Source organism: Strongylocentrotus purpuratus, unplaced genomic scaffold (genome assembly GCF_000002235.5).
Source record: "Strongylocentrotus purpuratus isolate Spur 01 unplaced genomic scaffold, Spur_5.0 spur5_scaffold_6, whole genome shotgun sequence".
NCBI classification, from domain to species: Eukaryota; Metazoa; Echinodermata; class Echinoidea; order Camarodonta; family Strongylocentrotidae; genus Strongylocentrotus; species Strongylocentrotus purpuratus.
The window spans coordinates 4,678,680-4,706,044 of record NW_022145612.1 but is presented as its reverse complement, the minus strand read 5'-3'; the positions used below and the strand labels follow the sequence as shown (position 1 = coordinate 4,706,044).

Sequence of the window (27,365 nt, the reverse complement as noted above, 5' to 3'; positions counted from 1 at the left end):
AAAAGATTCTTGAAAATGAGTCCTTTGACTTATCCATTGACTACAGAATTCTTTTATTCTCAAAGGGGTCCAGAACAGGAGCAATCCCGTTCCTGAAGGCATCTGGTAACTAATACATCACAGATGCAGATGCTGCAAATCAAGCCTGGACTGACTTACGACACAAAACACCATTGTCTTCTGGGACAGGTCAATGCCAACAACCGATTCATGTACATTGATTTCACAATGATATATTAATGTAATATTGACTGGCCTTGTGGGGGATATGACATATATCTCCCATAAGTTATACAGGTAATTGAGATTGTTTCTCACCAGTGTTGTACAATCAGTCCATTGTGTAATCGCCCAATCATAACAAGGTACAGCCTTGCAGGGTTTATCTTGGGTCAAGGTCGCAGGACATGGTCGTCCTTTCTGGTTGGGCTCCTGCAGAATACTGCGATGTTTCGTCCTTACAGCTGTGTGAATAATCAGAGTAAAAGTACAATCAAATTGAGGTTTAGAGACAGATAAAATGGAAAAAATAGTAGTTACAGAATGATGTAAACTGTAAAATAGCAATGGATTTAATAATTATTCTCAAAGTTAGAGTGTATTAGTTTCTGAAACACAAAAGCAATAACTTGCAAGGAATTTACTCAGAATTAGTTGCTGCAAACATCATATCAAAATCATAGCAAAGATTTTCAAGAAATTTACTCTAAGGCAAGCCAAGCATATTGCTTTTTGAAATGTGTAATTTTCACCCTCATCTTTAAAACAGTTGGAATGCATTTTCAAGAGGAATTACATTTCTATGAGTATAAGAGTACTGTACCATAAATATTGAATCCATTTATAAAAATCATCTTTTAATCATGCAAAGAAGGTTATCAGCTATAAGAATTATAACACTATAATTAATCAGAGTGTGAGGTCAAATTTGTATTTGCTTACCATCATTGCCACAAGTTTTTGAGCATTCTGACCATTGAGTCCATTGTGTCAGCCTACAGTCCACCGGGCATGCCACTTCACAGGATAGATAGGTAGTCAGAGGTATTGATGTTGAAAACTGCACCAAAAATGAATTGAAGATTATGATTAGAATATTATTAGAATATCTTATAAAAACAGAAACATACAAATCTACATAAAACAATGAGATGAAATATAGAAATGATAACATGAATAACTTCATATCTACTGCTGATTAAGATCAATGGTGAGGAGGATTGGTTGAAATATACAAATGTCAATTATTGAAAATGTGTATTAATTAGACTACTTCAAAGAGTGCAAAAAGGAGGAATTCAATTGAAAGAAACTTTAAATTATCATGGGGTATACAGTATAACGAATTGACATCTACTGCTGATCATCAAGGTCATATATGTACATGGTTTTGTGAATACATGATTCATATGAAAAGGATTTGACAGAATCATCTAAATGGGGAACAGAAGTATAAACAAAAATGAAATAGAGCAATGTGGGAATTCATCAGTATGATCATGGACAGCTTTATATCTACTGCTGACAATGAAGATCACTCATGTGGAAAAATACATTAATAAAAGTGATATGTTTGTGAATTAGAATATCTTTAAAGTAAATAACAAAAGATCATTGACAAGGAAAAATAACGTGGTAAAAAATTTCAATGTGATTGCTAACATCTCCATTATCCTCTACCTCTTCACACTTGGACACCTCCACAATGCGTCCATCGCTTCGCAGACATTGTAGGAGCCTATCCTGAACCCCTTCTCCACAGATTTTGCCTTTCTCTAGCTGACAGGGGCTCCATTCCGTTGAGTTCCAGGTGTAGGTGAAGCAGTTGATCCCGGGCATACACTGTTCTCTTTCAATCAAGTGAGGGCAGCTCAGGGGGTTGTTGACGCCGTTGTCGTCAGTGGTGTCGTCAGTGGTGTCGATCGGATTGCGAAAGATGAGACGGTTGCGGGTACGGAAGGTGTCTTGCGGACAGTCCTGTAGTGCAGCAATAAAATAATATATTTTGTATGTTATTTTCATTCAATGACTTAAAATGTATTTTTTTCCTTTTGAGTAAATATACAAAATCATTCCAAGGAATTTAAATGGAATTCACAAATCATTACCCTCTCCTTTATTATATTTCTCTATAATCTTAATGAAAATAATACCTATAATAGTTTACTGGGTTAAACTTGAATTATATGCATTCTCTCTATAAAGAGTTTGTCTTCTATAACCCTTTTTTTTTTCCCTCTCTCTCTCTCTCTCTCTCTCTCTCTTTCCCTGCCCTCCTTCTCTTTCTTTCTTTCTTTTTTTCTTTACTTCTTTCTTTCCTTCTTTCATTCTTTCTCAGTGAGTCCGTACCTGTGGACATGAAGTCCATTCTGTCCAGCCGCTGACCACACATTGTCCTGGACAATGTTCAATACAAGCTTCTACCAGTTCAGGCTTTCTTCCAGCGTCACAAGCTGAAAGATTAGTTACTTGTGCTCGGAAACCATGGTCTATCGGAATTACACAGCTGTAGAGTCAAATATCAAAATCGCAAATACATAAATGAATTTTTATCTCATTATATGAGCTAAAAAAGTTGGCTGATAGATTGTTTGATAATACATGACACATAGGATTACTTGTAAATCAAAATAAACATTGTAAAAAATTCATACTCATACGAGCCATTCCTACACCTTTGCATGAAGTGCTGAATGCAGCATGATTACATGACACATACATGTACATGTTTAACCCATGACTCATACCACACCCTTACAAATATCAAAATGCAAAGGAAAGATATTACATTTCTATTAGATAAATTACCTAACACATATATTATATAAATCCAAAAGGGAATTAAATCTTTTTCTAAACATTTGCATTAATGTCCTTCTATCTCTCATCAGAAGCATTCACAACATGTAAACTCTTTGATCTGTATGTTATAAGATACAGAAATGTGAAATGTATACTATGCTTATCTGATATACTCCTGCCAATTGATGTGTTTTCTTTCATAAACAGTTATACTGTTGCATGTCTGAATGGATCTTAACACAGCATAAACTTACGAGACACCTCTCCTCTTGACTCCATTACCGCAATCCCGTCCATCATTCGTACTGATGACTTTACTGACATCACAGGTCTCCCAATCTCCTGCCTTCCATGATGCATCGAGTCTACTCACACCCCAGCTGCACTTCTTCGTCTCATCATTCTGACATTGGAAGAGAGAATTAGCATTCATTTACTATTAGAAGGATATGATACGATACTTCATTGAATAAATGCAAAAACTCTTCTTGATAATATTTTTCTTTCACATGCACAATAGAATATTTTGTAGTCGACAGTATCATCATCATTCTTACATGTACAACATATATAAGCATTTACTTGAATTACTAATTTGCAGGAGAAACTAAAGAACAATTTACATAAATAGTATTGATAATACTCTTAAACTTACCCAGTTGTTATCATGCACTGGGCAAGGTCTACCTCCATTTGTCGCTTGCTGTAGAACCTGCTGCCATCTAGTGGTCACACCTATGCCGCTGTGCATACGACCTGTACACGACCTCCAGTCCGACCAGTCACTCAGTTCACAGTCGACCGGGCAGGGGATGGCACAGTGTTCTTCCATGAAATCTGCGTTTAAAAAGACAATAAAGAGACCATGAGAATAATTGGACCTGGCTATCTTGTAAACCAACAGCCTATGGGACCGAGGCCCACTAGACCTACAATGTCAGTTAATTTAGTGAACACTCTGTTACCTCTCAGGTCCTAGAAATTCTCTGATAACTTTTCAGAAGGCTTGTGATTGTCGGTCTCTTGGAATGTTGATCTTATGGGTTGTCAGTCTTGTCAGTCTTGTCCAATGTAGCCTGGCAATGGAAGGTATTTGATGATTTTTCTCCTCTAGGTTCCAAAGCATAAATAATATGTTCATGTATATGCTAAATTAATATCTCAAAGAGAGATTGATGTATATTTAATTCATGTTTCATGCTGAACTTTATGGAATATGCATGAATTGTTCTCTATGTGATAGTATTAAACATGATTTTATGAGATTTACAGGACATTCTTAACACAAAAACAATTATTTAACAGCCAAGCACTTACCATTTGAAGTTCCACAATGTGATACCTCCACATATCTATCATCTTGATCGAGGCATACCAGTGGTCGATACTTTATACCGTTTCCACACTCCAGCTCTTCGTCATATGAATTTCCTCGTAATCCTTGCACCTCAAACTGAGGTCCTCCAAGCAGGCAGTCGGACCATTTTCCTTTGGGGACGAGGCGGTAAGAGGGGCACTTGCAGGGGCGTGACTCGCTCACGGGATTGATCTTGTTATTCAAGCACTCTGGTTGACGCCGACTGTGACCTAAATAAAGACAAATTGCCATAAGGCGGTGTCAAACAGAGGCCCAAAAAACGGAAAAACAGATTATAATTATCCGGATTTTAGTTATCCTCTTAATTGGCTGTCTTTCATCAATTATCCCTTCTAAAATCCCTTCAAAAATCCTCAAACGAAGTAAGGTAAAATTCTCCCTTGAAAGGATTTTTCAAGGGATTTTTTAGGGGATTTTTCTGTCTGACACCAATGTTGAAATAATCCCCTTTAAAGGTCAGTGTAAGGTCAACGTGATTGGCTGTTATATGTTTTTTTAATGCGCTATCATAACCTGCCACAATAGGCGGTGTCACACAGAGGCCAAAAATCTGGATTTTAGTTATCCAGATTTTAGTTATCCTCTTAATTGCTGTCTGTCATCAATTATTCCATTAAAAATCCTCTAAGGAAGCAAGAAAATTCTCCCTTGAAAGGATTTTTAAAGGGATTTTTCTGTGTGACACCGCCTATTGTTGATTTCACGTTAGTTGCATTCTAACCTAACAATCAAATGTACATTTCATCCTGTAATGAACACAGTGAGCATTTAAAGTATGGTGTCAGTTTCAGAGTGAGAAAATGTGAATCTCTTGGTTGCATTTAAAAAATTGAAATCAAAGCTCTGGAAGAATATATTAATTCTTATCGAAATTCTAAAATGACAGAACAAGCAAAATGTTTAAAGAAATTAATATTTCTTTAACTATAGAGGTTGCCATTCCAACCCTAACCTTTGACGAAATACATATAATGCCTGGAGAAATTTGTCATCAGAGCAAATGGTGCTGGAGCAAATTTCTGATCATCATTGACTTACCACTTATCCTCCGTCTTCTAATCTGTGAACCAGTGCATTGAGAGTGGCAGTTACTCCATGGTGACCATTCTGTCATACGACAATCATCTGCACATTCTATCCTACATTGTTCAGAAGATGGTGGCATTGGTGGTCCATATTGCAGACACAGGTCACTCTCCATGATATTCCCATCACTCCGCTCACACTGGATACCTGTATGAAATAGATTCAGTCATTTCATTTCTTTTGTACAAAAGTGTCCCCTTTAATGTAGGTTACTAATCAATGTACATTTTGGAATAAATATGTGCATATTTCTTTAATGAACATATGTGTGTAGCATCGTTAGTTTCATATACATTACTGCTTTAAAAATACAACAACAAAAAACATATAATTACTCCTTATTTCACAATTATCTAGTGTATTCAAGCTCCTGAAGAGGTAGATATATTCAGTATTAGTTTTGGACATGAATCTCATTGAAAAAAAGGGACAAAATTGTGTTGAAAACATTTGCATGAATGCAAGGATGTAAGCAATACATTGACAAGCACGTGATATTACTATTTTCAACTAAGAGAACTGCATTTTCTACAAGACTATAATTATAATAAGCAAAAGAACTACAGTGTATACACCAGACAATCATCAGACCTAAGAAAAAAAAGTAGTTTACCTCTGGTTATCAGCCCATCTCCGCATTGCTCGTGGATTCCGTCCATACTAACGACATCTATCCCGGTCAACCGACACTCGGTCCACGTGCCAACTAACCAGGTGTAGGAATAGCAGGAGTCTGGCTTGTTGCATGTTCTCTCTTCTCGGAGTAACGTGGGACACTCCTCACCTCCATTCTGAGTTTGTTGTAAGATGTAACGTCTTCTCTCTTGCGTAGCCAGCGATCCATCTATAGATGATGACAAATTGTGATGTGAAAAAGTTATTTTTTGGAATAAAAAATACAGGTGATCAGTGAGAGTGACAAAAATGAATATCAGGTGGTTTGTTCACATTCTCTCTTCTAAGAGTAGGGTGGGACAGTCCTCTTCTCTCTTGCATAGCCAGAGATCCATTGATAGATGATAAGAGCTTGTGATGAAAAGAGAAATGATTAGCATGAAGGGACACAAGATGGATAGAGCACTGGTAATGAAAAGTTAATATTTCATGGTTTGTTGCATATCGCTCTTCATGGAGTAGCATGGGACACTCAGACTCTTCACCTCCTTTATGGGGTTTTCATAAGATGTATCATTATCTCTCTTGCATAGCCAGAGATCTGTCTATAGATGATGAGAGACTGTAATGTAAAGAGGAATGATTAGAATCACAAAATACAGAGGAGGGAGAAATAAAGTGGAATATCTAAACATAGTAGATAATAAAGATTCAGATTGAGATTTCAGATCAAGCAAATATATCAGTATCGTGATTAGCATGAAAGCTCATAACAATGATAACGAATTGCAATATCTGATTTACTAACATTATGATCAACATACAAAATTATTGGCAGCATTCCAAGACAAGTTAGTAATTTTGTTCCTTGATATTGTTTTGCAAGGTGCCAAAGAAGTTTTGCTTTTGTACTTTTTGTTCATCTGTACTTAACATTTTATTATGAGGTCTCAAAAGTTTAATCAGGTCAGATTATATTTCCCCAGTAAATCTCAACCAATATTTACTATACTCAACAAAAGATTGTTCCTGGTAAATAAGTGACAAAATTCTCCTCCACCCCTCAAAATATTCTTTAAAATCTTTTAACCCAAGGTTTCCCTTAACATTCTTTAAAGTTATATCTTTCATTTGTTGTAATGCCTTCTTTTTGGGTTGCTTAGCATCATTCAGAATAAGACACTACATGAATCTTAATTGCTTGTCTTCCCTTATAACTCAGCCATAATCAGTAAGCATTCCGCAGCTTCTCTGACTCGTATTAATCTTATCCTGCCCCCTTTTGCTTTGCCTCTCATACATCACGGGCAGAGCGCATGACGGCAGTGACAGACAAAAAGAGAAGACGACCTCAGGCGGTAGAGGGACTGGCAGAAAATTAGATAGCAATTACAGGGGAAATTGATGCTGTTTTCATGGGCAGCAAATGCACCCATGGGCGGTTGGGATGAAAAACTTATGGCAGTTTGAAATGGGGTTCGTACCTTTGATGGGGTAGTGACCTGCCTCTAATACCAGGGTATAATCTCAATGTTAGTCTGTTTATTCTTTAAATGCATGGATGTGAAATCAAGCCTCAAGAAAAGTTGTTAACTTGTGAATATATCAGACCAGATATAAATAATGGAATCCACCACAAACAAAATCTAATATTCATTGTAAATTGCATTCACTTGCCTCTCTACTTATGCACATGTAGATATAGCGGTCCCTAGACGTAAATAATCATATCTGATTAATACAAGTTTGTTAAAACCCAATTACATGCACACACACACTCACACACAACCTGGAAATGAGACCATGTAAAGGGAGGGGTTATGTTACCTGAAGAGCATGTTGTGGGGCAGGATGTCCAGTCTCCAAACTCAGAGACTTCACAATCCAATGTACACTGCACCTCACATGGCCTGGATGCAGGTGGACGCACTGGCGCAAAACATCTACAGAAGATAGAAAAAGGATATTTATCAATTATGAATAACAATTATAATACCTTAATTCATAAAGTTATGTATGAAGTTCATTCAGAATTTAATTCTGTTCTCTTAGCAGTTTGAGAGGGGGGCAGGGGGTGGTGGCTTACTCCCCCCCCCCCCCCCCCCCAAAAAAAAAAAAACATGAATAAATAATTATACAGCAAAATCTTCATTATTAATTAATTAAAGGAAAATATAGAAAATGAATGCCAGCTAAACAAAATCCCAACCCCCAATACTTAACCTGGCCTAACCATATGCCCTAATGGTGCATGCAGAAATATGGGGTGTATTACAACTTTACGTACTGTGTACCTAGCCCTAAACATTACCAAACCCTAACCTCAAACCCTATAATGGTCCATATTGTGGATATATGGATATTTAAAACTTGATCTACCTTTTATCTGGTGCAATCTTAGCTGGACTGACTCGACTGCAGCTGACATTCCTGGTTTGGGTTCCCATCCCACAAGTTCCATACTCATCAGGTGTGAACATCTGATCGGTATTGTCTAAACTCGGCATGCATTCTCCCCACTCAGTGGTAAGCCAACCAAACAGGGTACAACTATGATGGTTGCACACCCGTGACTCCTTCATCTCGGCAATCTCCATGTCAGGACATGCTGCTCCACCTGTATACAAGATATATATCTAATTAGAGCAACTCTCAAATCAAAATGTTCATCTTTCACACAAAATTAAAAAAATATCAAGGATGGCTACTTTAATTATTGTAAGACACTATTAAGAATCAGTGTTGTGTCAATTATGATTTCATTACCTGAACTGTGGCATACCTATATAAACTTCTTTTTTTTTAATCTGAACCACTCAGAAATTTTGCACACTTTCATGAGCGAGACATTTTTTGCATTTACAGTAGCTTTGAAATTGTTAAAATACTAAATGGAAATGAATACTAAGAATGAGAGGAGCTGGAGTAAATATTCACTTCTGAATGACAAACGCCTATAAACTAAAACAACAAAAACAAATAGGTACTCTACTCACCAGGTCCAGGCTGAGCCAAGATAGTCCTGTAGCGTTCCTGGAGCCCACCAGGCCTGCCTGTCTCAGACTCACACGACTGGGAGCATTCACTCCATGGCCCCCACTTGCCTAACACACAGTCTGATGAGCAGGGAGCTTCACAGGTTACTTCTTCAGAAGGCTTGTTCACAAGGGCCTCACACATAGACTCATCTTCAACTGGAAGCTAGGGAGAGGGAGGGGGAAACAGAAAAGACAGTTTACCCATTGCCTATGTGAACAGGTTGGTTCCTACTAAATTTGGAAATTAGTAGTGGTCAATAAAGTAATACACATCTATTGTAAACAAATGTTAGAACTTGATTAATACATATAGGCTGTTCAATCTGTGGGAGATCATAGGCATAAGGCCACTATTTCGGGGAGGAGGGGGGGGGGGGGGGTCTGATATCTCTTGGCTGAATATATATATATTTCAGCTTCTAAATATTGTGAACCAGTGGAGAAGGCAAAGTCAATTTTATCTCCTTTTAAAAGTGACAATATAGTTTTGTAATCAAATTTCTGAGATCAGATTATAACAAATAATAACAAAAAAACTATATGAAGATTACCTCTTTGCTCAAATACGAGTTGGCCAATGCTGTAATACTACTAATCTCATCATTCTGGGAAAGGGCAGTACAGCCTGCACCTCTATCACAAGATAAAGGTCATCTTTTTGATGACTTCTGCCAACAAATTAATTATATTCAATCTATAATCCACCAATTTTTAGTTCTAGATAAAATACAAATTGTCAGACAACATTATAGAGCAATGCAACATATCCAAAGAAAGGTTGGTATGATTTGCTATTGAACGTAAATAAAAGATTAAATGACTAGACACACAAATAACAAATAGGCCTTCATACTTCTTGCGAGTTGATACAGTAGACGTTTCTGGTCATGACGCCTTCTCCACACATAGTCTGTGCATCACTTGGTTGACAGGTTGCTTCCTCCACCACCCATCTGAAGCAAGGCTGAACGTTACAAGGGGCATGCTCTGTCAGGTGGGGGCACTTTAAGCCGTTATGCTCTGGGGGCGCCACAATCTCCCTTGAACGATGGATGTGTCCTGAAAAGATCAAATAATGGCAAACATGATATATATTTAATAGGTTTGCCTTGCATTATTAGAACGGTAATGATTTGCTACATGTACAAGAATTTTGAATCTGGACAACTTCTAAAGAGCAGTCTACTATCTGGGCCCAACACTAATAGGCACCTGAGACTCATGGGTGCCCAAAACTTAAGTCTAACCCTCCCCGCTCCCAAAAAAAAGTTTTACATAAGGCTCATGTATACAGACTCTTAAAAGTTAAATCTAGACACTGGCCATTATTTTGAAAGACCTTTCATCAGATCAAGCAATTTGTTGGCAATATTTTGAACCAACAAATTGATAAACGTGAAGGATTTGTCAGTTAATAAAACCTTCAACAAATTATTCAATGCCTTTTAGAGCACTATAATTTTTCCTATTTCAGGAAACTACAAGAAAAAATCTGACTACAGTGATGTTGAGTAAAAACAAAAATTCAAACATTAAATTCTGCACTGAGCATGATGCTGGTTTTGATAAGATGAAAAGGGTATACATGGATTGGAACAAAGCAGATCTTGTATTGATTGCATGATGTTATTAGATTTTGGATTCAGCTATCATAATATGATGGGGTACTTTGGAAAAATGTTGAAGTAACTAAGCAAATAAAATGCTCTTTTATAATTTGAAAAAGGTTGCAAATCTATTGAAGAACAAAAGGATTCTTCATTACCATAATAGATAGAAATATGAAAGTGATGCAGTATTCTCACCTTTTAAAACAAACATTCCTTCCATTAGCTTACATTTAATCACCCACCTCAAGCGACATTTATCACAAGCAAACACAATTAAAGTTTTCCATTTATTATTTGTATCTTGTATCATCTCTCTCTCTCTCTCTCTCTCTTTCTCTCTCTCTCCTACCCATAGGTAGTCTTGTTAACCAGTTGATTAGATTGTTATTAACACAAGTCAATAAGAAAAGATGTTATTTTAAAGGTATACTGCCTTGGGGCATAGAAATTAGAAGGTACAAAATTTTCTCATTATGTGACCTCATTCAGGAATTCGCAGAGATTCTGATATTGTCCTACTTCAATTGTACGCCATGGAAAATGTTCATTAAGGTGAGCTTTGCCTCAGGGCAGTCATTATACAGGTGGGTGGAGGGAAATATCAAATCACTGAGCTAAATAAATAACAAAAGGTAGGCAGCCAATAAGGTGGAATGACAAACTATGAACTGGGTTTGATAAAAAGGACAAGACTCTTTCTTAAAAGCACATTATGTCATTCTTGAAAATGAGAAATTACACAGCCCAAAAAATGGGAAACACACCCACACACACACAAAAGCTAAATGTCAAAATCAGTATCCACTTTTAAAGAAATTCACTACAACCCTAATATAAAGACCCGGAGCAAAAGGTTGTACACATTCTTTTGTAAATGCTGGAGTTGAATCTACAGATCATTGTACCACACATTTCCAATTGAGAACTGTTATTATATTAATAATTTAATTCATTCTTCTCAACATGTATCTTATAGCATTCTTTTATTATCATTACCTCTCTTCTACTACACATTTCTCTCTGAGATTGGATTTATATCAGCAAAAGGCTATTTAGGATAAACAGTGCGTAGTTCAGTCAATGCTTATACAAGGCCATATAGCAGATTAGAAGCCTTGCTGATGTAAAGAAAATAGCTTTTAGCATGTTTTGAAAATATCTTATGACCATCTTAAGCAAACATTAACTTGAATGCCACAACCAAGATGCATACTAAAGGCAATCAGTGAATACACATCAACAATCTGGAAAACATAATCAAAATGTATATCTTACATAAAACAAAGCATTTGTTGGGAGAATGTTGAGAACCAAAAGGGTGGTTCACATAGTTCTGTGTAAAATGATATGAATTAAAGCCCTTCTGGCATTCATCTGACAAAATCCTCAATAACAAAAAATGTTAATAGAAATGATGTGACATATATGCATAAAGAATTATATTGAAGCAATTATAAGGACAACAAATTTTGAAAGATGTATAATCTTTCTGTCTGGCATGTTGTTGTTTTATTCTTACTATTGAATGAATCCTGCTTTTATCACATTCCCTCATCTCTCATGATCCACTGAGCCGCCCGACGTTGCCAATTTGGCGCTGCCGGTGACTGAGAACCCATTATGCCTAGGCAGTGGAAATGTCAGCGGTGTTTGTGCCATTGATTGCTGACAATATTAGATCAGGAAAAGAATTAACACAAGTCCTGATGGGTCTCCCACATGTTCGGACCTAGATTTCGATTAGTAGTGCAAATATGCTGTACCTCTACATGGCTTTCCTCTATTGAGCAGACCAGCCAGCTCAGGCGACCATCTTTCTCTCTTTCTCACACTTTTTTGAAATCTTCATTCAATCTTATGATTTCCTTACAATTTAAACCAGTCTTAATTCTATTCTGTCCGGTATGTTGTTATTTTACTGTTGCTTCATCCTAACAAATTCAACTCTTTTAATTCTTCAAAAGCATATATCTTTAAATAAACTTTAATAATTTGTCTGAAATATTTATTTATCCAATTACCGGTATCATTAATATTTAGGGTTGGTTAAATTCATACATGCAAGTGCATCTGCAAGTTATGCTGACTACCTAAAATACAAGAATAACACAACATATCTTGATTGATCTCATGTATGTAAAAAAAAGAAATCAATCAAAAATAATGAATACTAAATGCCCATTCATTTTGGATACTGATGAACCTGACATGGCAATAAATCACTAACTTCATGCAATATTTAAAAAACGAATCTCATTCATAACAAATGATAACTGGAAAGAAACTTGCAAATCAATCCATCAATTGCATTTCCTAAAATATTAAGCACCTGCACTCCATCAATACATATCACAATATTAATTAAATTACTTTTCTGAAAATGTTGAACCTATAAATTTCTAATCATTCTTTCAATGAACTTTCCATGCCACTTCATGAATCTCTCTCCATCCCGCCCCCTCTTTTCCCCCTCTTCTTCTCTCTCCCTCTCCCTCCCTCCCTCTCTCTCTCTCTCTCTCTCTCTCTCTTTCTCTCTCCTTCTTTCTATATACCTCTGTCCCAACCTTTCCTTCACATTACAGTCCTCTTTCATTCTCTCTCCATTACACACATTCATTATACACTATTCTTCCCTTTCTTGTAACATATGCCTGTTAGCCTATTCAGGTTGAATCCAGTATTCCACAATACAAACACATCACTCGTTTCTAGTACAGAATCCCTGTATCGTTGGGACCTCTTGGTATTTCCCAATTCAAATATCAATTTGGCATAATATTCCAAATCTGATCATCACCCTGGGACCCCTAACGATGATTCTTCATGGAGCCATGCATGTAAATATTTATGTCAAAATAGTTCCAAAGACCACAAGACTACCTAATGAAATCCATCTCTCTCCATCCTCATTCTTAATCTTCGGTTGGAGTCCCCATTTCTCTCTCTCTCTCTCTCCCCCTTACTGTCTCTCCCTTTCTCTAACTCATTCTCTCTACTCTCTGTGTATCCCTTTTCCACTCCCTGTCTTTCTTTCTCTCTGCTCTACTGCTTCTTGGATTCTCTCAATCTCTACCTTTCTATATTTTTCTCCCTCTCTCTCTCTCTTTTATGTTTTCTAGTATTTCATCCCATCATTCTCCCAGCACCCTCTCTATTACATCTTTCTTCCTTTCCCTCCCTATTCCTCTGACATTCCCCTCGGCCCTCATCCCGCCCACTCTCTCTCTCTCTCTCTCTCTCTCTCTCTCTCTCTCTCTCTCTCTCTCTCTCTCCAATCAGCATCTGTCTCTCTCTCTCTCTCTCCCCCCCCCCCCCTCCTTCTCAATGTGCACCATGCACCTATAATGTAAATCCACTATCTCAAGTACAAGTAAACTTCAGACACACTCTCAAATTGGTTTGCAATCAAATCTCACCTGTAAAACACCTGCAACCTACGTATGTTTTTTCTGGAATCGACATGTGTCAGGAGCATTTCCTACATGCCGCTAAAGTCAATTTCATCTGCTTTTCAGCACAACTCCAGGGATGAATTTCTACATATCTTTGCGCGCAACACTTGTTCCTTTTCCCATATGCTTGATCTCTGCTTCTAGCACACATTTCTTTAGGAGACTAGTATGAAAATCATGGTATATATGTCCACCAAAGAAGACAATTTATACCATGGAAGTGCTGCAAAACTAGTCCTGGGGTGCTGTCGAAAACACCAAATAATAGGATAATCTGGAGGGAGGGGGCTTTTTCTTTCTCTTTGAGCTTGTCAGAAAATATGGAGTGAAAAGTAACTTAAAAATGTGAACAGTATATTTCTGGACTTATTTAGGATTTAGGAATTTAGGAAGGAAAAGGACATCCAAAATATGAACACTTTTTTCTTTCCGTGCCAAATGAATATGGGGTGAAAAGGCAACCCAAAACCTGATGACATTTTTGATACTTAAAAAAGTCCCTTTTTTAAAACATGAAACTGACTTTCCAAGAAAATGTCCATATCGATTTTACATTCATATTCAAAAAGTGCATCTTGCTTGCCGCAGATTAATGTTATATTCTTATTTCCCAGGGTACTGCAAGATACAGATCATTACATTATGTGATATATTCCATCTGTAATGCTTATTTCACCATATGTTATCTCTCAGATTGACATATGACTTCTCACACACTGTTTGCACACATCTATGCTGAAATATGTCCTACATCGTCATCTACATAGGCAAAGTATGTCAATAAAGACACCCAATAATAATTTATTTTTTTCATCAACAATTCAGAGAGATGAATATCTGATATATCATTGACTTTGAAAAGAAAATATAATCATAATGAATAAATCAAATATCTATAAAGATAAACAAATATATAAAAAACTCCAAGATTTAGATACTGGCTAGGCCCAACTGATTATAGGATACAACTATTTGCCTATATTTGCCACCAGAGGAAGAAAAAAGTTTTGAAAAACTGGTGATTACTTTCCTTGAAAAATGTCTCCGGTCATTTTGTGTTTTGATTACAGCACAACAAAACTTTTGAAAACATACTGCTGTCACATGTAGAGAAATGATGCTGGGTCATGTGTACACAACGTCATCAATCTTTCATTTGTTCAAAGTTTCAAATGCATTTCACTAGCGGCTAACAATACAGCTCTCTCCACTGTGTAAAACAGAGTGCAAAGGGAAGCAACAGCGTAATTCCAATGATTTCAAGAGGTATTTTACATAACAAAGGTCAAATCAAAGACATAAAGGTCACGTCACAGTACTCATCTCACAACACAAGATATCCTACTAGCTTCGGGACACCAGGATACGAGGAAAGGTTTACAAAAGGATGTTGCACCCATATATGTCCGAAGATCCCCGTTAGCTATAGTAATAGATTCTGTTTTCATTTTGTAAGTGCTTTCTGACACAGCAGGCAAATTAAAGATAAAGTTGAGTTCTGGTCATGAGATTACATTGTGATAGAAACTGCCTAGGAGCAATTGGGATAGGTTGATGTAGTACATAAGACTATGAAGTTTAAAAACGATAAAAAAAAAATTAAAAATACTCAATCTTGCAGAAGATCACACGTGCTGCACATAGAAACAAGCATATGGGACTACACATAAATGTTTGGACCGACATTATTAGGCAACGTTTTTCAATATTTCGAACATGAGGGCATTTTAAAAGCAGTCCTGTTCATGACATATTTCTACTATGGTATTCTTCCAAACTGACATACCAAATGAGAAAGCGCCGAAATTACTTTTTATCTTTACCAGCTAGAACTCAACCTTCTCTTTAAAGGATCTGACAAGGACAAAGAGTTGATACCATGTCTGTTTGACTGTATAACGATATAAAGTCAGTGACGTAAACAGCATTTTATAATTATATAAAGAAAGAAAATGTTAAAAAAGAAAATATCGAAATGAAAGCTGAGCAGCTCTGAAAACTTTGAACTTCAGAGTTTGCTTACCTACGGCAGAATTTGATGATTGATTACAACTCAACTGTCAATGTTTGTGTAAGCAAGAAAGAATTTGTGGAATCCTTCATTTGTAAAGTTTATAATCTTCATGATATGAAGATTTGATTGAATTAAGCTTGTCAGGTTAAAAACTGTGAAAGTGTTAGGAAGCTCTCTTTTGATGATGTGAAGAATTTTCCATCATAGTGTCTTCACTCTGCACAGGTATTTATTCCAATAATTCAAAATTATGTTTTAACGATTAAACTTCTTCATGCTTTTTTTTAATTTATTTAAATTTACTGATGCTTAGAACTTTAAATGCTTTACTGCATATGGTGATCTACACAATGTGGTAAATATTTAATGACTTGTGATTAGCATGTAAGTGGATGCATATCAGTTGGTTCGGAAGTTGTCTACTGTGTAACATCATCAATATTTCCTGATACATCTCAGGAAACATTTCCCTTTTATAAAATGTTTTGAATATTTGCAAATGTGAAGTTGTCCTGTTTTCTTTCCGCATCGATAACAACATCCATTTATCTTCATAAAATTGCCGTCATAAAGATTAACTATCAGAGGAAAGAGTAAAGTCATGGTACGTGATGTGAGGGGAAGGGAACTTTGTTAAGGTTTAATGAGAAATGGATGGGTTGGTCTATTCAATCTAACATGCTCTACATCATGGCCATTTTGTTTGGGTTTTACGTACGTATCCACCAATGATGGGCTTTCAAGGTTAGTATGGCCAGGTTTTTGACTAACTAAATTTGTTCAAGCAATCTACCCAAAGGTGGAGAGAGCTGGAGGGTTTGAACTCATGCATTTAGATTGTACAATTCCATGTTCTCAATCCTCTCTTCCTCTCTCTCTCTCTCTCTCTTTCTCTCTCTCTTCCACAATATACCTAACATTTGTGTACATCTCTCAACTTTTCAGCCTTCAGCGATATTATAACTGCATATGAAAACTATAAGTTCTCCCCCCCCCCCCCCCTCTCTCTCTCTCTCTCTCTCTTCATTCCTCCATCTTTCCTTCCATAATTGCATTACTTACATCCCACATTTCTGTCTCTTCTCCATTACCTTTCACCCCCTTTATCTCTCTCTGTCTCTCTCTTTCTCCATTCCTCTAGCTTTCTTTCCATACTTGCGTTTCTAACATCCAACATTTATGTCTCTCCTCCATTACCCTTCATCCCTCCCCCTCTCCATCTCTCTCTCTCTCTCTCTCTCTCTCTCTCTCTCTCTCTCCCCTGTCTCTGTTTCTCTCTGTTTCTCTCTCTCCATTTCTCCAGCTTTCCTTCCATACTTGCATTAATTACATCACACTTTATTCCCATCCATTATTCTCTTTCCTCCCCTCCTTCTTTCTGTATCTACCTTTTTCTCAACGTTTTCACATTTCATAAAAAAAGAGCAATATCAAACATAAGGCGGTGCACTCTTTGAAGAAAATTGGTGTAAGTGCTACTTTTCTTGCTTCAGGTTGACATCAACTTAACTGGAGACAGATCGTCCTTTACATTGCAACAGAAGACGTGTTAAAAGTCTTTTTTTACAATGTTGCATGCTACAAATATCTGAAGGGATGTTTTCTTTACATTTCAGAAATCTAGTTCAGAGACCCATATATTCTTTACACATTCAATTTGCTTGGATTTTATTCTTAGCACATGGTATGTGAAATTGGTTATGCCAGCAGCTTGCAAAAATGTTTATATGATAGATCACCTGTTTACGAAAAAACATCTCAACATATATGTTTTGAAAGCTACATCCTTTGCCCTCCAAACAGGTAGAACTTGTGTCGTAAAGGCTTTGGTACGTTGACAGGCTTCTCATGTGAAGGTGAATTGTGAAAAGAATTCCACCTGAGTCATTATCAAAAAGTTTGCTAAACTAATTACCTTTTATTGTCAATTTAGGGATACATCCAATAAAAAATGTATTTATAAAACAGCATGCAGAGTGTTTGAATTATCAACATGCCATTTTAAACGTTGACAGTACCTTTAAAAGAAATTCTGTGCATTTGCTACAAAAGAAGATCTAATTTCCTAAGCAGGTGATGCCAAAACGTCTTATCATTTCTTAACAGAAGAAAAATAATTAATTTCGTTTTGTGAACATGATTTTATTGATCTCGGCATACAGGGATGCATTTATGAATATGAACTCCGAGGTGAGATTGCTTGGCTTTCATGTGCTTTTAGCTTTCAACGTTTACTCCATTTACAAGACTATTAGTGGGTCTTGACATGACTGATGTTTTATGATTGAGGAGGTCTCTTGTAAAATTGATGAGAAGATGCAAGAATATAGAATCAAAAATCAAAGGCTACAGCATTATGGGTACTTTACTGTAACAAGGGTTCACCATGAATGTTAGAACACGATCCGGGGGCAACCAAAATGGATGATTGGGCAACTAAAATAATGAAAGTGGAAGATTTCTTGCATGACATGCCCACAAAAATACACATACACACAAACTAGCTCATATTTTAATGCTTAATATCAGCCAACTCTATATTCTACAGTTGGTTTTGATGGTCGATTAATACAATACTATTAACGATCGACTAACAGATAATGTTGTGTTCCTTGAAGGTATATCCCATCTTGTTTCGTTTATAATGCACAAGGGTGATCATATGGAGTATGGGTGAGTACTCAGGTGGCAGTTTGTCTGCAAGATATGCTACTGCAATGTCTTGGTATGTTGGAGCTTGCGTGCAAAGGGACTGTTTTGATTACTCGCGAAAGACACAAGACCTCATTAAGCAAATGTCAGCCATTGCATAATGATGAGCTTGAATGCCTTCTACGAGAGAAAGGTAATGATGTAGGAAAGCACATTTAGATGGCAATGAACCTCACATGATAGTATGATCATTAATGGGTTCTTCCATGGAACATTTAGCCTGGGACTGGATGGGGCCGGCAAGAAGGGTTTGATTGCTCTGACTATTGGAGCGAGATGAAAGAAATGTTTACTATACATGTACGTGGTCAGAATATCCTACTACAAACGTGCACGATACAGGTAGCTAGCTAGTCTACATTGCCAAACTATAAATACTATTCCTGTATCACTGTGCAAATTACTAAATGATTCATAAAAATAGAGATGGTCACAAAGACTGTCAAGAAATGAACTGATGGGCATTTTCTAAGCTGTATTGTACTGCCCATCAAGATCATGATCACATAATGTGTTATGTCACTGTCAGGTTTGTATATTTTTAATAAGATCCTGCACTAGACTATTGAACTGTCCTAAAGTTGATATCTTGAAAGTCTTTTATATACTTTTATACATATTAAATGAAGTACTCTTAGCATATTCAACCATTTCTCTCTCTCTCTCTCTCTCTCTCTCTCTCTCTCTCTCCTCTCTCTCTCTCTCTCTCTCTCTCTCTCTCTCTCTCTGTCTTTCTCCATTTCATATGTCCAAGGTCCCTGTCTCTCTGCCCCTATATGTACACATACAGTTTGTATCATCCTATTTACAATCACCCTCTTTGTCTGAAAGCATCTCCTGCTGGTTCATCAAGCATCATATTCATTTCAATTCCAACTCTTTTTCTCTTACTCAACTTCTTTGAATCATACATCGTCTGCTAAATGCAAGAAGAGCATTAACTCATACGCTATTACACAGAGTTGCTACCCTCTGGCTCTCACAGGTGATACTATTGTCCCTTAGTGTCCAAGGCCCCTCCTATATCCTTCAATATCTATCATACTCTATACATTTAATGACTTTATATAAGCCTCTCTGCCATTACTCCTCATATAATGTAGTTAATGAACAACCTGTTAATTGCATGGACAGTGTCAGTTTTATAATTGAAATCTCATCCATCACACTCTAGACACCTTAACATTATATAAAATGGCCAGACAAACAAGCACTACACAGTTACTTATAGCTTAACCTTAGATTAACCCAACGCATTCACTCTAAAATTTGCTATGAATTTTGATTTAGAAAGGTGAACATATACATTAAAATACATTACAAGATTGAATTTTACTTTTCGTATTTATGATTAATAATAATAATAATAATAATAATAATCTTTTAGTCCACTCCAAATTATATTAAACCAAAATAAAAATTCTTTTTGCCCAATTGATTGTGAGCCCGGCAGCCACTGAGCAGCGCCAGTCTATATGATAAAAAAACTAGATTGTACATTTCTACAGAAATACATCATTGCTGAATGTAAATTTTGTTTAAAAGTAGAAGAGAAAGAAGGTTTTTATTCATGATTTTTACACCAGTTTAGGAGAGATGCCTGTATATTCCCAAAATAAAGTTTATAATGACAACAAAAATGTAATATCATTTGAAAAAGATCGGTTGAATTTCATCAAACTTTTAACATAAAAAAAAACTTTCATAAGAATGGCGTCAAATTAAACCATGTACATAATTGTACTGCTTGTAGCTAGAACAGTAAAAACCTTGTCAAAATGAGATTGACTTGATAATCCTACTGACCCACTATCAATACAAGTAAGGAATGGCTTTGAGGCTTATTGTGTCTGTCACTATCGCATGTCATGGCCAATCTATCACACTCAAATACTGAGGTCCAGTCAAACTAGAATGAGTCACTTTCTTGGGTCAACAAAGCTGAAAATGACACTCTTCAAACTGTGTGACTTCCAACCATTGTGGGCTTTAAGAACATTATGGCTGTGTGACAGTGTTTGAGAGTTGAGAGTAGGTTTACTTTTTGAGCTTTGATATGGCATACTAATGCCCATAGGGACACATTCATCTCATATGAGCACAATGATCATAATAATATAAGTTTGATGGTACCCTTGGGGTGGGCAAGGTTTTATTGAAGAAAACTTTTTTTATCCTACAGTATTTCACATTTAGAATTATTTCTGTTCAACTTAAAATGGTGATAGGTAAGACAAACTCCCAAGAAATCTAAGCTCAAGTAATACTTCCATTGGATGTAAGTAGGAAATTAAAGGGGGCTTAAAAATGCAACAAATTTATAGAACTAAAGATGTTCTAAAGTAATAATTAAGAGGAAGAATGCCTCAGATTATCTGAGACATAATTTGATTATTTCCAAGAGTTAGTTCATATCTTCAGAAGACTGCAGTGTCCCTGTGCACAGACTCATGTAGTATTCATTGTACTGCTTGTATCAATCTACATTGTATCCCGGTAGTTTTGCTTCTCAGGTCTTGTTTCTGTACTATACCTTTGCCAGCTACAGTATCCATTTTTAATTTTAATGGCTTGAGGTTTAACTTATTTCTTACCTTTTGCCTTTTTGGTCCCTCTCACATCGCATGCAAATGATATACATGGTCCCCAGCTGGTCCATGGGCCCACCCTGCATGGCTTAGAGCAGGGTACATGGCAGTCTGTTATGGTCCCAGGTCGGTCTGCAGGGTCACAGAGGTCAACTGGAAGTGGCATGGATGCTGCGGAATAAGAAGAGACAAAGGGTCAGTTATTGCAGTTAAGAAAGTGAAGGGAAGATAAGGAGCTAAGTTTGAAAACTATAGAAACTATTTATTCATTGAATTTGAACAAAAAAGGGCATTAGGACATATTTTGTAACATATATTCAATCCCCTTCTGTCTCCAAATAGACAATATTTTCTTTTACAACTTTATAACTTTATGTATTTACTCAATCAACTAAGGCCTGTTTTATAGCAGGGTCTTCAGTGTAAGTGAAATAAAATGAAAAAGATTAACAATTACCAAGTTAGCTTAACTTTGCATAATTTAGATGTGTTATTTCATTCCTCTGGTTACTCTTAACAACTTCTCACTGCTTTCTGTTTACTATGTGGGAGAGTTGTTTTTATTTCACTGGATGAGTACCATCCAATGAAACATGAAGCTAAGTTATGACAATAATTGTTTGTAATTATTACTTCTGTCATCCTGCTTGCCTTGATGACTGCATGGCAGCAAATACCGCAAGATCATTTTCCCTTATCAGATGACTTGTCAAAATCATGGAATGACTGGTGCAGGAATACCAGATTAGATGATAAGGCGGAGTGATAATTGACTATTTTGACGGTAAACAATGTATTCCAAACCCCCATTAAAGAAGATAAGTACAGAGTGAAAATATGTTATGCAGCAAGTTTTAACAAACTATAATAACAGCAAGATAATTGGCCTAATATTGGAAAGTACACTTCTGAATTAGGACTGCATATCATAGTTATCTTATATGATTTCAAATACTTTAATCATCATATCCCATTTTGTGAATCTTAAAGGTGGCTAACTCATAAATGTATTATCTTTAATACAGTTGCAGGGCCCTTAAGAAGAGCAATACCAATACTAAGCGAACTATCCGGGTTAAATAAAACCATATTATGATTATATTGAAAAAATAATATTGAAAAATTAGGTTTACTTCAATACTTTCCTATGATTTGGAACCCTAGGAAACCATACAGAGTAGTCAAAACCATGGATGGTTTCTAGTTTGCTTACTATTGCATCTTCCCTGGATCTCTCAAAATAAAGATATAAATAGAGGACCACTGTAGTGCATGCTTAGAATTGAAATCCCACCATCATCCCATCACCACGACAACCACAAATGCACTTTCGCAGCAGGTGAATGGAACTTTTCTAGGTTTTCAGTCTCATTTATAGAATTCATGCAATAATTCAAAAAATAAAAAAACTTAAGTGACCGATAAAAATTCTATGTAATTGGTGATTGCATAACCATAGATATATTTCTAATGCACTAATGAATGGTTGATTTTGGGAATAAAATTGATTCTGTTGATGCATTACAAGAAGTAATGAAAGTCTCCTCTTGGCAGACTAGATCCAAACTACCAGGTAAAGGAATGCTGGAACGACACCTTCCCTCCCTAAAATGTCAAACGGTGACGTCTATAACACCCGCAAATACTTCCTGCAGCAGCAGCATCACGTGGGATTTCAGCACAAACAGACTGAAATTCGTCTGTAAATACTAGCGCTGAATGAAACTAATTCACGTCAATCTCGGAGGGCGATTTAAAGGCGTAATCCATTCCCATATTGGTTCACATGTTGAATCTGTTTGACTTGGTTTATTTGATCTAATCTTATAAGCTCTTTTACTGCAGGAATTCGCTTTCACAAATATGTACATGAAAGAAGCATACAAAGATAATGGCGAACAAATCTCTACATTCACATGTTGTGCATTAGAGACAGTGAGATGTTATTCACAAATCTTCTTGCTATTTTAAAAGTTCTAATATCTCAGAAGTTTTAAAAGGCAAGGACCCCTGAACTGACTCAGTAATAGCCAATAATGTTCACTTTTTACATTCTATAAAGATAGGCCTACCAAATTAGGTACTAGCATCTCAGTTTTATTGATGGCAATTCCTTTAGACAATTGTTTTTAGAACTGAAGAACATGATTTTCCTGCCTTTAAGGATGGAAGATAATCATTATAAAAACTCTCTGGGAATAGGAATATTGCCTAGATGTAGGATTCACTGATTGAATTAGTTGCTTAATTCTTGAGGTAGGGGGTCTCCACACCACTCAGCCACTGCACATAAAAGTCCTGCTAAAAATCAGAGCTTCAATGAATGAAGACAATCGTGAGCAATCAGCACAGATTTATTGCTATACACAGGGGGAATCAGGTGTAATTTCTGCCTCATTCTTGTTAAAAAACACTTCAAAAAGTAAGAAAGTAGTTTGAATGTAGTCACTGATTGCAGGAATGAGGGGAAAGGAGGAGAGGCAGGATGCTTTAAATGGGTTCCAATTCCCAATGCTATACATAATCTAATACTTGGGAAACAAGGATGTTTATGGACAGAAGGTAGCATTGGGGCAATTATATATTTAAAGAAAAGTTAATGGGGTGGGCTAAAAGGGGATATGGAAATGGACAAATGTAGGAAATGGAATACTGAGTACATCTAGAAATTAGAGAAGAAAAAAAGAGAAGGAGAAAAGAAGCAGAAAGGAAAGCAAAATAGGACAAAAGAGAGATTATATGAGAGACAGAGCTGTATAGAAAGTACCAACGAGATTGTATGTAGACATGTGTATATGTGTATGCACATGACATAGAAAGAGAGAAAGGAGGAGAGTGAGAAAGAGAGCGGGTGGAAAGGGAGAATAAGAGTATGTGTTTGCTTGTGTGTGGGTATGTGTGTGTGTGTATGTGTGAGAGAGAAAAAGCGAGAAAGAGAGAGAGAGAGAGAGAGAGAGAAAGAGAGAGAGAAAGCGAGAAAGATGAGAACAAAAAAGACAATCTGTATGAAAAACAGACATACAGAGAGATGAAAAGAGGGGAGGAGATTACTACTACTATAAGCCATTGTGAGTACAGATAACATCTCTTCTATTCCAGAGAAAACCTAATTTACAATGATTGGTGTTTGATTAAAAAAAGTGATTTCAAAAAGAGCCTTGGGCTTGTGTCCATCTTAATTAGCGCTTTGTTGTGCGAACACTGCTATTTAAGAATAAGGGAAATAAAGCTGTCACTTTCAATTTCAGGATGACATCAACTATATATATGCCCAGATTCAGAGTTATTAAACTGCTCAGAACTTTAAAATCATCCATAAAAATTGGTTAAAACATGAAGGTCATATAGGCAGCAGGAAGCAACAATAATTATAATCCAAACAAGGTCATATTGCTTGTTAAATATTTATTCCATATATTACTAACACTGATGAAACATTGTATAGATGCATTAACTATGCATACCTTCCATACAAAATGTACAACTCTGTTTCATTTTTTGTATACTTTAGATATACATGTACTTGAATATAAATCAAGATTTTCATGGACAATTTATAACTTGCAGGACAAGGTAAGGGTTAAAAAGTCTGGAAAATATTCAGCCTAAAATTGGAAGAGATGGTATCTTACTATATCTTTCATAATTATAAACTTACAATAATTGCATTTGCCATCTAAATCTGACATTAGTTTCAAGAAACTTACATTATTTTCATAACTTCTGACATGGGGGCGAAGATATTCTTATGTTCCGTACCATTTTACAATCATTGGCATTTACCACCTGTTTATCTGTAGAATTGACAGTTGGCACATAACTTAGTTGCAGTTAAACCTGGACTAAATTTTTATGAACACCAGCCTTAAATATATATTTAAAACTTCTTACCTGTATCATTTACATGGGTGCAGAAGACTTCTCTAGATGCTAGCCCTCCCCCACATGGTCCTCTTTCTTCATCATCATCTCCATCTTCACTTCCAGAGGATCCTGGTAGGATGTCACACTCTGACCAAGCTGATGTCTTCCACACATACTTCACCCTGAGATAAATCAAGAAAATTAAAGTTTCATCAGACGGATTATAGAAATATAATCAGAAATCTTAGCAAAAATCATCATCATCTCCACCTTAATTTCCAGATGATCCTGGTAGGATATCATACTCTCATCATTCGGATGTTTTCTAGACATGTCTTAACCAGTGATAAATAAAGAAAATTTAGGTTTTTTATTAGAAAAAAGCTTTTATAGACAGATGATTTGAAGTATCAACAAAAACATTTATTATCTTCATCTTCACTTCCATATATATGATCCTGGTACAAAGTGACCCTCTTCCGTACCTATTCTATGTCTCGTCTAAATCTCATATCCCAATCGCTGGCTTGAATTTGTACAAATCTTGCCTTCCACATCACTCATAGCCCAGAGTCACGGTCAATAAGTCACTCCCGATATGGAACTGTTCCGAAATTGGAACAGAAAATTAGAGCAAGTTTAATTGCATGAGTCGAGATGTCTGTAAATAACTCACTCATGTCCTTACTACTGCCAACAATGATTGACCAGCTGTTTGATTGGTTCATGAATAGGCATTTCAACCTGAGGGATGAAACATTCTAAGATTCATTGTTTCCAAGACATTGCCTCGTTCAATTAATACAGTGAGCATCAATGGATAGGGAAGTTTTCTACGGGATAAAAGACTCCTAAACGTGTATGTTTAACGGCATCTCCCTCTCCCCTCAAATTTATGCCCCCCTCTCTCTCTCTCTCTCTTTCTCTCTCTCTCTCTTTCTATAAAATGATATCAACGTATATGAAGAAAACACAGGTGGTAGGAATATCTTCTTTCATCTAAATTTTAATGCTAAATTTATTCCAACCAGTAGCTAAAATTTATTCTTCCTAAATATCACAAAAATCAATCTAAATGAAAGTAAAAATCAAAGTTAGAGCCAATTATTTAAGCGTCCTCAATCATTAAAAAGATACCCTTTGAAATGAGCGTGAAGTAAAACTCTAAAGACCGGTACTCAAGAGCAAACATACTATTCAAGTTTGTCAATAGAGAGCATCTACAAATGTGTGATGCCTACTCTAGCTTTCATCATGATCATTTGCTCACTCAATTTGTGAGCCCAACGTACATTAATGAAGATATCAGCAATAAGTTATAATGTCATTATAAACTTTATAGCTGATTTGATCCTCTGCAGTCAGAGAGAGAGATACAATTCATATGTCAAAGGTCAGTATATACTGTCTAGATGAAATGGAAATAAGCGTTGGGTCTCATCTTTTCTCATGAAAAATACATATAATTTACAGAGCTGCTGTGGCATAATGCTCAAAAATATAGGGTAGTTATGGGGTTGCAATTAGGATTTAGATTAGTTTTAGGTTTGTAGTATTTGGTCTGGTTTGAAGTTAAGATAACAGTTAGTGTCCTATATTTTGGAGGACTTGCCACCACAGCATGTGTCTAAGACCATCTGTAGAATATCTGAGAATCCTAAGTGCTATGTCTATATGTGAAAAATGCAATACGAATTGTAAGAGACTGTAGATGAAACCATTAAATATTCAGCATTTCACGTTGGGGAGATGGACATGTCATGTAGATCATAATCTAGCTAGTGGATAAGGAGCAAATTTTTCAAGAATTGCTATTCAGGTCCAGCCTACCCATTTGGCAGGGCCTCTATTTGCACACTTCAGAAGATCAGTCACTTGTTTGATAGTATACTCGCACCGTCGTCAATAGACGCATAAAACGGGTAGTGAAGAAGCTTGCCGTGTCTTCATGATTAGAATATCAGAATGGAAGCTAGTAATGGGTTCTAGCTGTGCTTGTCAATTTGCAGCAAACCTGTCTTCTACTGGCGTCAATGTGACAAAACAACTTCTTTATCATTTTCTATGAATTCTTACAATCATTTTAAGGGCTCAATTACATTTTTCTTTCAAATACATGGACAAATTCCTAATGAAAATCATCTCCTTTTTGTATGTAAATCTTGAAATTTTATATAAAATGTTCTTGCTGTGACTGTATTTTATT

At 36.3% G+C, this 27,365-nt stretch overlaps 1 protein-coding gene across 1 annotated transcript in view; it reads right to left on the bottom strand.

The window, feature by feature from the left end:
• The window catches only part of LOC100893969 (thrombospondin type-1 domain-containing protein 7A), a 33,461-nt gene extending 8,117 nt beyond the window's left edge, over nucleotides 1–25,344 (bottom strand). Inside the window, exons 1-15 of the mRNA XM_031000177.1 lie at nucleotides 25,187–25,344; nucleotides 21,302–21,466; nucleotides 9,773–9,978; nucleotides 8,878–9,082; nucleotides 8,261–8,498; nucleotides 7,709–7,824; nucleotides 5,880–6,110; nucleotides 5,219–5,413; nucleotides 4,120–4,389; nucleotides 3,458–3,639; nucleotides 3,057–3,205; nucleotides 2,350–2,506; nucleotides 1,681–1,977; nucleotides 943–1,060; nucleotides 319–464 (exon numbers count right to left, since the gene is read on the bottom strand). Of these exons, the coding sequence (XP_030856037.1) occupies nucleotides 319–464; nucleotides 943–1,060; nucleotides 1,681–1,977; nucleotides 2,350–2,506; nucleotides 3,057–3,205; nucleotides 3,458–3,639; nucleotides 4,120–4,389; nucleotides 5,219–5,413; nucleotides 5,880–6,110; nucleotides 7,709–7,824; nucleotides 8,261–8,498; nucleotides 8,878–9,082; nucleotides 9,773–9,978; nucleotides 21,302–21,461 (2,670 nt within the window). The 5' untranslated portion in view covers nucleotides 21,462–21,466; nucleotides 25,187–25,344. The remainder of the gene's footprint in view (nucleotides 1–318; nucleotides 465–942; nucleotides 1,061–1,680; nucleotides 1,978–2,349; nucleotides 2,507–3,056; nucleotides 3,206–3,457; nucleotides 3,640–4,119; nucleotides 4,390–5,218; nucleotides 5,414–5,879; nucleotides 6,111–7,708; nucleotides 7,825–8,260; nucleotides 8,499–8,877; nucleotides 9,083–9,772; nucleotides 9,979–21,301; nucleotides 21,467–25,186) is intronic.
• Nucleotides 25,345–27,365: the final 2,021 nt, after the last annotated feature.